Source organism: Lutra lutra, chromosome 7 (genome assembly GCF_902655055.1).
Source record: "Lutra lutra chromosome 7, mLutLut1.2, whole genome shotgun sequence".
Lineage (NCBI taxonomy): Eukaryota > Metazoa > Chordata > Mammalia > Carnivora > Mustelidae > Lutra > Lutra lutra.
This window is the reverse complement of record NC_062284.1, coordinates 111,778,858-111,788,660: the sequence shown is the minus strand read 5'-3', so window position 1 is coordinate 111,788,660 and position 9,803 is coordinate 111,778,858. Positions and strand designations below refer to the sequence as shown.

General features: G+C 48.2%; 1 protein-coding gene across 1 annotated transcript in view; it reads right to left on the bottom strand.

Annotated features, from left to right (window-relative positions):
- Positions 1 to 774: 774 nt before the first annotated feature.
- Positions 775 to 9,803, bottom strand: part of FNTB (farnesyltransferase, CAAX box, beta) — a 65,632-nt gene continuing 56,603 nt past the window's right edge. The window contains exons 10-12 of the mRNA XM_047735490.1: positions 8,383 to 8,494; positions 7,177 to 7,291; positions 775 to 2,226 (exon numbers count right to left, since the gene is read on the bottom strand). Coding sequence (XP_047591446.1) covers positions 2,095 to 2,226; positions 7,177 to 7,291; positions 8,383 to 8,494 — 359 coding nt within the window. The 3' untranslated portion in view covers positions 775 to 2,094. The remainder of the gene's footprint in view (positions 2,227 to 7,176; positions 7,292 to 8,382; positions 8,495 to 9,803) is intronic.

Below are 9,803 nucleotides of genomic sequence, written 5' to 3'. Positions count from 1 at the left end.
GCCCAGAGATAAGAGTGCCAGCAAACGACCCTCTCTTCTCTGGGAGGCACACTTCACCTACCCCTGGGCCAGCACACACCCTCCTGCCTGGGTGTCATAAAGCCAGCTCACACCCGAGCAATCCCTTCCATCTCTTAACCACACCCATTACTGCAACCCAACCGCTAATACCATGTGAGGCTCCAGGCATGCGAGGGTTTGACCTTTCCTTAAGGTGATGGCCAGCATGCCTCTCCCCATGCTGCTTTGTAGCCCAAGCTGTTACCAGGGCAATGACAGCACAGGGACAGGGATTATATTCCGAGAGGAGGGCACCCTCTCCTCACCCCTGGAGGAAAGCCAGGTGACTGCAGGACTCTGGCCTGTTCCTGTTCTTGTGGCTGCCCCCTGCCCCTGGTCAGGATGACTACCCCCACCTGTTGCTGAGTGCTTGCCTTAGGACTCGGAGCACAGCCCCTGCCCAGAGTCAGAGGGAGGAGACAGACACAGACAGACCATGAGACGTGGTGTACAGAGTGCTGGGGAGTAAACCAAATTGCTCTGGGGAGATTGGGAAAGACAGAGCTTCTCTCACTGTGCATTAGTTCCACTGTGGCCTCGGCTGGAGGATGTGTCTAAAGGTGGAGCCCAAGCCAGATGCCTGTCTTTGCTCCCACGCAGGGTCTGGAACCCTGCACACAGGAGACGGGCGATCCGTGAACAGCCTTCAGTTACTCCCAGCACTGGATGTTCTGAGGGAATTTTCTTGGTACCAGTCACAAATGAGAGACATCATTGAAAAGGTCATTCTTTTATTATTTCAAGGAGGTAATACATATAGCCCAATCCGCCAATGCAATAGGGAATTAGAGGCAGCAAAGGGCGGAGTTTTTGAGAAGGGCCTCATGCTGCATCTCTGAGCGCCTGCCGGCCCGCAGTCCACGGCTGCTTACGAAGGCCAGGTCAGCCACGCGGAGTGTGCTGGGACTGCAGCAGTGGACAGATGGCCCAGCTCGACACCCCACTGACTGACAAAGGGTTCCCTGTGAGCCGCAGAGGCCCGGACAGGCTGAGCAAGTGGGGCGGCCCCCCACCCGCCTCAGCCAGGGTTCCTCGGCTCCGGCCTCAGCAGCAGCCAGCCCACAGAGCACTTCATTTTATGTCTGGGGCCCAGAGTGGGCAGGACGTGAATAAATCCTGAGTCAAATTAAGGTGAAAGACTTAGTAGCATTAATACTTGGGATGAGAGAAGACAACACCATCTCTGAGGGGGCCGGGCTGGGGGTCTGATGGGAGATGGAAACACACAGAAGGGTCACTGAGAGGGGTTTTCACATGATGGGGCGGGGGAGGGGTGCGCATTGGGGCTGCTTCCTCGGGTGCAGAACCGAGCTAGAGGTTCATTTCCACTCATAATTGGCTTCCTGGGTCGAAGTCACCACCCGGGTGGCTGAAGCAAAGCGCCTGCACACCCATCGGGGGCCCTGGGGAGAGTGTGGCTCCGTTCTCCAGGCAGAGGGGCAGGAGCTCACAACCCAAGGAGAGCTTTCTCCCCCACCCTCGGCTCCCTTCCCCTGCAGCCTTGGGCATCTCATAGTGAAGTCCCACCATGATTTTTTCTAGAGAATTCAGTCTGATGGGACCAAAGCTCCCCCTCCCCCTTGGCACAGAGCATTTATTTCCACCCTCAGGACGGCACCTTCCTGGTGACGTAAAGGTGGCGTATGGGGACAATGTGGGGGGGGAGGCAGCAGTGACTCATAGATGCCGTTCGTTTCAGTACCACTGTCCAGGCTGGAGAGCTGGTGGCGAGGGCTGCTTCTGCCCAGGGCGCATCACTTCCCAACAACCCAGGCCAGGCCAGAGCCAGGTTCAGGTGCCACGCGGACTGACAGATTTTTGGTTTGACAGAGGTGGAAAGACTTTTTAAAAAACCACGCCACTATGTTCTCCAAACCCAGAGCCATCAGTTTTGTTTTGTTTGACAGAAAAGGACAAAGGACCACAGCCCCATAGTGGCCAAGGCTTATGCAGCACAGAATGTGGTATCAAAATGTATACACCTTGGTCTGACCGGGGAGGTGGGTGAGCAGAGAGCCATGGGAGCCTTGTCTTCTAGGCGGTGGCGGGCTGTGCTGGTGCCTCGTCCTCTCGCTCTTCAAAGCCGGGGACTGGCTTCTGCAGAAAGTGCATGGTGGCCTGGATCACCTTATCTGGTCCGATATTGTACACAGGGTGAGTGGGCTGCTGCAAAGAGAAGGACAGAGGCCAGTTAGCAGCCCCGGTGGTCCCTGGGAATGGGCACAGCCTTGAAGCCATTAAATTCAATGCACTTGTAAGCATTTATCAGAAGGAGGACTCATCAGAGACACCGGGGAGATCCACCCACAAGGCCCTGATGTCCAAAGACAAGGTATTAGTATAAACATTGAACACTACGTGGGACACAAAGGACTACTATGTAGTCATTTAAAAACATGCTTTCAAAATATGTAATGATGGGCAAATGCTCATGGAGGAAAACAGTATGCACGTTATCCTAAACTTTTCGAAGATGTGCTCATAGATGTGATTTATAGGCAGAAGTCGGACACAACACCCAAATAGGAATAGTGATGTGATTGTTTTAAATTTTCTTAATTGTACTTTTATATATATTCCAATTATTAAAATAATCATCATGTATTTACATTTGTAATGCTGAAAAAGGAACACAACCCTATGATGCAGTAAATGTGTCAGGCCATATTTAAATTCTTTTATATTATTCCACTCCCTCACAGAAACCCAACAGAAACTTTGGGTCTAAGACAGAGTACAGCTGGGGGCCAGTATTCAGGACTCTTCCATTTGGGGAGAATGAAGAAAGGAACAGAACTGCAGGAGAGGTTTAAAAGCTTATTTTTTAACATTTTACTTGTTTATTTTAGAGAGTGAGAGTGAGTGGGGCAGGAAGGAAGAAGGAGAGGGAAAGAGTCCCAAACAGACTGCACCTTGAGTCCAGAGCCCCTCACAGGGCTTGATCTCATCACCTGAGATCATGACCTGAGCCAAAATCAAAAAGTTCGATGCTCAATGCCTGAGCATCCAGGTGCCCCGAGGTTTTAAAACTTCTAAGAGAGAATACTATGAGCGATTTTATGCCAAAGCATATAAAAGTACAGATAATCTCAATAACTCTATAGAGCAATATAATTTTCAAAATTTACTCAAGAAGCTCTTTAAAACATATGAATAAATTAAATCAATAAAACAACTGCTTATTCTGCTACCATTGTTCTTGCCCCAGGATACCAGGCCTTGATGGCTCTTCAAGCAAGTGCTATCAACCTACAAGAAACAGATCATCTCTAACCTGTACAAGTGTCCTCAAAGACTTAAAAAAAAAAAGATGGGGGGGTATGAGAGGGAGAGAAGATACCCATCTAATTTTATGAGGCTATGATAGTATCCTGAAATATAAACTGGAAAAAGCAATACAATAAAACAAAATTTTTAGATCAGTTTTTCTTTTGAGTATCTTGCAAAAAGTCCTAAATAAAAATACTGGCCAAAAAAATACTAGCAAACTGAATCTAGCAATGTATTAAATACACAACACACACACACGCACACACACACACACACACACACTGTCCTATGACCAAGAAGGGCTGATCCTGGGAATGTAAGGTTATCATTAGAACATTTATTAACAGCATATTTGATTAAAGGAGAAAATCAGGTGCAGAAAAAGCACTCAATAAAATTTAATATTAGATTATGATTGAAACAAAACAACAACCTAGCAAACCAGGAAGTGAAGGTAGGTAACATCCTTAACCAGATAGGAAGTGTTTGTCAAAACCCTCAGGGGTGCCTGGGTGGCTCAGTCATTAAGGTCTGCCTTCAGCTCAGGTCATGATCCCAGGCTCCTGGGGTCCAACCCCACATCAGGCTGCCTGCTCAGCAGAGAGCCTCCCCTTCCCTCTGCCCATCCATCTGCTTGTGCTCTCTCTCTCAAATAAATAAATAAAATCTTAAAAAAAAAAAAAACAGTAAGGATCCTACATAATGGTGAAATTATAAACGCCTTCCCATTACAACCAGAAGCAAGATAGGAGCACCCCCATGACTGTCTCCAGTCAGCACTCTATGGGGACCTTAGACAGTATCTCAAGGCAGAAAAAAGAAATAAAACTCTTAAGAATCAGAGAGAAAGAGGTGCCTGGGTGGCTCAGTTGGTTGAATGTCCAACTCTTGGTTTCAGCTCAAGTTGGGATTTCAGGGTCATGGGATGGAGCCCCATGTCAGAGTCTACTTGAGAATTTTCTCTCTTCCTCTCCTTGTGCCCCTCCCCCTACTTGTACTCTCCTCCTACTTACACTCTAATAAGTATCTTAAAAAAAAAAAAAAAAAAAGAACCAGAAAGAAAAAGGCAAAACTGTCCTCATTTTAAAATAATACCACATTTGGGGCGCCTGGGTGGCTCAGTGGGTTAAGCCGCTGCCTTCGGCTCAGGTCATGATCTCAGAGTCCTGGGATCGAGCCCCACATCAGGCTCTCTGCTCAGCAGGGAGCCTGCTTCCTCCTCTCTCTGCCTGCCTCTCTGCCTGCTTGTGATCTCTGTCTGTCAAATAAATAAATAAAATCTTTAAAAAAAAAAAGAAAGAAAGAAACCAACATAAAAAAATAAAAATAAAAAATAAAATAAAATAATACCACATTCTAAGTAGAAAATCTAAGAGATTCTACAAGCTATTACAACTACTAAGTAAGTTTAGCAAGGTGGCTAGATACAAAATTAAAATATAAATATCATTTCTGTACTTTAGTAACAACCAGTTACAAAATATAAAGGAAGAAAAATCCAATCACAACAGACACAAAAGCTATAAATTTCCTAGGCATAAGTCTAACAAAAGATGTGCTAGTCTTTTATGGAGAAAATGATAAAACACCACTGAAGGACGTGTAAGATAATCTGAAAAACCATGTTCACAAATGGAAAAGCCTCAGAAGTCAGTTCTCTCCTGTTGATCTTAAGTCCAATGCAAATTCCCATAAAAATTCCATTATATTTTTTTTGTGGGACTTGATAAGCTGATCCTAAAATCCACAGGAAAAAGCAAAAAGCAAAGAATAGGAAGGCAATTTCGAGTAAAAAGAACAAAGTGGATGGGACTTGCCTACCTGCATTTAAGATTTGCTTAAGACAGTGCAGTAAGGCAAACAGACCAAAGGAACAGAACAGAGTCACCTCGGATACAGAAACTCGAGTACGTGACGTACGGGATACACATCAGTAGGACAGTTGTAAACTTCAGTTAGTAGTGGGGCTGGTCAACTGTTCATCCACATGGGAAAAAGAGAAAATTATATCCAACAGACAAAAATCAATTCCAAGAAAATTAAAAATCTAGAGGGAAAGGCAAAACTTTAGACTGTTTGGAAGAAAATATAAGTATGACCTCAGGGTAGGGAAAGATTTCTTAAGTATCCCTCCCCTCCACACCCTCAAAAACCGAAAAGGCAATAAAATTGTTCACTATAAAATTAAAAATCTCCTTTTCAAGAGCAAGAAAAAAAAAACCACGAAAAGTGAAAAGACAAGTCACGAACTGGAAGAGACTCTACATACATACCACCGACAGAGGATTACTATCAACACACAGAGAACGCCAACAAATGTATGAGAAAAGGGCAAACAATTAAAATCACAAATCAGCAAGAAAGCAAGCAGCCGGCAGCCAAGTCACGGAAGATATAACACAAATGGTCAATGAGCATCTGTAAAGGGTAGTAGTAATCAGGGAAACGCAGAAATAAAACCGAGGTACCACTTCCCACGTGTCAAACGGCAGAACGGAGAAGTTGGACAACAGCGCGACTCCCCTGAGTTCTGCGTGAGCATCGAGTGTAACAACCCCGAGGGGGGCGCGGGAGGCGCTGTCTAGTGAAGGTGAAGCGCGTGTTCTCTTCAACCCAGCGAATCTCCCCTAGAGAAACTAACACAAGAAAAGTACACGGCGAGTCTGTCTGCAACAGCACGAACTGGAACCATCTCGATGTTAACCAACAGAAGGAAAATTGCAGTCCGTTTGCACCCAGGAATACCGCAGAGTTGTTAACAATGGATACACCAGAGCAGCACATGAACGCAGATAAATGTCCAAGCACAGGGTCGGCAAGAGAAGCAGCGCACGGGACACGGGCGGCAGGTCGTGCTCTAAATGGCACAAAAGCACACCCTCTCTGTGCTGTTGCCGGAGATGGCACACCACCACCGGCTGGCAAGACAAGTATCAAACTGAGGACAAGGTGACGCTGGGGAGGTGGGTAGCGAGACAAAGGGAAAAGGGTTGTGTGGGAGGCAAATATGGAAAAAACTGTTAAGACTTGAAAAAGCTGAGTGGTGGTTACTCCCGATTTGCTCTGCTTATCAGTGAGGTTGAGCGTCTTTCCGTCTATCGCCTGGCCATCTGTGTTCCTTCTATGGGAGCTATTTTGTGACCGTCTGCATGGACCCCATTATTTGTCAGCTGTGGACAGTGTAAGCTGGAGTCACATCCCAGGCTCAGGTCTGGGCTCAGGGGTGTTTCATTGTGGCCGGGCTGCTCTAGGGCTGGAGGTGGGCTGAACTTCCAGCCCTCGTGGGGCTGACGGTTGTGGGGAGGCAGCAGACAAAAACGAGTTAAACACACACATTACAAATTGTGCTGGGTGCGGGGGAGGGCACAAACAGGGCACTGTGGAGGTGCATTTCAGGGAGGCCTCGTTTAGAGGAAGTCTGGAAGCGTCTCGGGAGAGCGGCTATGCCAGTTGAGGGCTCCAGAAGACAGCAGGCCATGCGCCAGCGCTGCGTGGCTGCAGGTTCCAGAAACTTACTGCCTCTGAGCAGCTCCCTTTGAGGAACTAATGGTTAAGAGGTTTGGGTCCTGAGGCAGGGGGTAAAGGCACAGATCCTCTGTGGCAGACTGGACCCCACCCCCCGACCTGGAAGCCTGAGTTTGCCTTTTGGTAGCTTCCTCCTCAGTCACAAGCTCCTCCGGGAAGGTGTGAATCCAGGAGGGTCTGAGGGGACAGTGTGCTCGCAGGCCCGCGCACAGGATATGCACAGAGGATTCTGCACGGCAAGAGCGGTGCTCTGCTCTCTTGGTAAGCCCCGTCCTGGGGACCCTGTGCAGGAGAGGTATCACATCCGCCATCCCACCTTACCAGGGCATTTTCCGGCACTCCCAGGACCACATCGTGCAACATGGCTCCACTGCCAAAGTGCTGGGCTATGGACAGGCCACTCAGGCAGTAGCAGGTGTGGTAGAAGTCCCGAGACCTGCAAGGACAAGGTGAGGATAAGCCCTCTGAGCAGGGGCTCCTCTGCTCCCCACAGATCCCGCAGGCGCAGCCTCCCACAAGAGATCCAGACCCAGGATGCACCCCCACGTCCCACTGCCACCTGGCAGCCTTTCTCAAAGCCCCGTCCTTCCGCCCTGGCCCACAGCGGGAACTGTCCCTGAGGGCTTGGCCCCTCCGGGGTCCCTCCTCTTCTTCTTCCTTCTGGTCTTCTAGAAAGGGCTCTCCAGGGTGGTGCTGGTGCTAAGTTAATATACCTCTCTGAAAGACTACCAAAATGCCTGGAAACGGGCCACGTTCTTCCTGATCAACTGCTCGAGACCAACCCGGAGCTGGGCCTTCCCCAGCTTGTCAGCAGGGGCAGGGTGTGTCCAAGCCCAGTAGCCACAGGGACAGGATTTATCTGATTTCCCTTTGCTTTGACTGTGGTGCCTAAAGATATCCAGTGTATGTGGCAATAGTTGTGATTATAATTTCTGTTTACGACACTCAAGGGTTTTAAAATCCTGTAGCCTGTTCTATTTAGATCAGTTTGGTTTAAAAAAAAAAAAAAGTGGGGGAGGAAAGAAAAGCTACGCACCAGCAATCTGTATGACTTACCTGGGGGGGGGGGTCACATAAGCATGGGGAAAGGATGGGCACTGAGGATGCCAGGATGGCACTGGAAGGGGGTGCCCCCACCACGACTAAGCAGCTGGACGCAAAGGGACTCCCCACACCCCACCCCCAGATACCGGACTCTTTTTTTTTTTTTTTTTAAGATTTTATCCATTCACTTGACAGACAGAGATCACAAGTAGGCAGAGAGACAGGCAGAGAGAGAGAGAGAGAGAGAGGAGGAAGCAGGCTCCCTGCGAGCAGAGAGCCCGACATGGGGCTCGATCCCAGGACCCTGGGATCACGACCCGAGCCGAAGGCAGAGGCTTTAACACACCGAGCCACCCAGGCACCCCCGGATACCGGACTCTTAAAGGTCAGTAGCTGCTGCCCTCTGCAGAGCCCTGGGTAGGCCTGAGTGGCACACCCTCCCTCCCTTCCCCATGGCCCCCTCCCCTGAGAGAAGGCACTCACTTGCCAGGTTTATCCAGAAGCCCCCCCGCGGGGCATTGGCAGCACATGAGGATGTACTCCTGCAGGGCCTGCTGATGAAACATCCAGTGGCTCATGCTGAGGGCAGGGTCTCCTGCAGAAAGGCAGAGGATCAGCACCGGCCCAGGCCCGGGACACCGCCAGCGTCAAGGACAGTCTTTGTACTTTATTACCCACTGGGGACAGTCAAGTTTTCCCCTCTGTTCTTCCTGGACGAATTCTGAAAATTGCATTCTCAGGACACTCAACACCTTCACCCAAGTCCTGCGATATGTCCCTTCTCCTGACCTTTGACTCCAGTCAGAGCAGCAGCACAGAGTGGATGCGGGTCTGAGACCACATCCGTGAAGGTGTGAGCCAGCTGCTTCCGCCTTGCAGATCGACACTGATACTGCCCCCGGACTCAGTCCACAAGTCCCTACTCTTCTTCTTTTTTCAAGATTTTCTTTATTTGGGGCGGGGAGGAGGGTCAGAGGGAGGAGAGAAAGTCCCAAGCAAACTGTGCTGAATGTGGAGGCCGACACGGGGCTCGATCCCACAACCCTGAGATCACGACCTGAGCCAAAACCAAGAGTTGGGTCACTTAACCAACTACACCAGCCAGGCGCCCTAAACTACTCTGGGCTCCTTAAGACACTTCCTCTAGCACATCTCCGACTCTGGCTAAGAGAATTCTCAACAGGGGTGATGTCTGTCTGTTCCTTCTCTTTTCTCAGCCTGAACTTCATCTATCTCCAAAGGGCGTCCTCCAACTTTTCTCTTGGCTCAAAAACTTTTCCTAAGCAGCATTACTAGTAAGTGCCAGGATTCTTGCGACATCTCATATGGTAGCAGAAGCAAAAACTGGCAATTCTGGTAATAATACTAAACTAGGAACAAGCAACCAGGCTTCTACACTCTGAAGCTGAATCTGTATGGTCAGAGAATTCTGTGCGCCATACAGTTATCAGGTGGGGAGGAGAGACAGACTGCCAACAGATGGAAGTTTCCAGAAGCACTTACATGGGAACTGGTTTTTAAAAACTACACACATGCATTCAATCCTTGGTTAATTTTATACCTTGATCCCTGGGCTACTACAAAGATAGCACTCAGTCTGTAAATAGCAATTAAAAACTAATTTTTCTTTTTCAGTCATTTTTTGTTTCTATGCATTTTTCTGTGTAGTTATTATAATTTTGTATTTTGTGTTTTCCATTTAACACTAGAGGCATACATTTTTCTACGCTATAATCATACTATTGTTTTTTCCTTTGTGATTTCTTCTTTAAAGAAGCATATTTAATAGCTACAGGGACTTTGGGGAGGTGATGAAAATTCTAAAACTGATTATGGTCATGGCTGGCCAACTCTTGTGATGTCACTAAAAATCACTGAATTCTATATTTTAAATAAGTGAATTC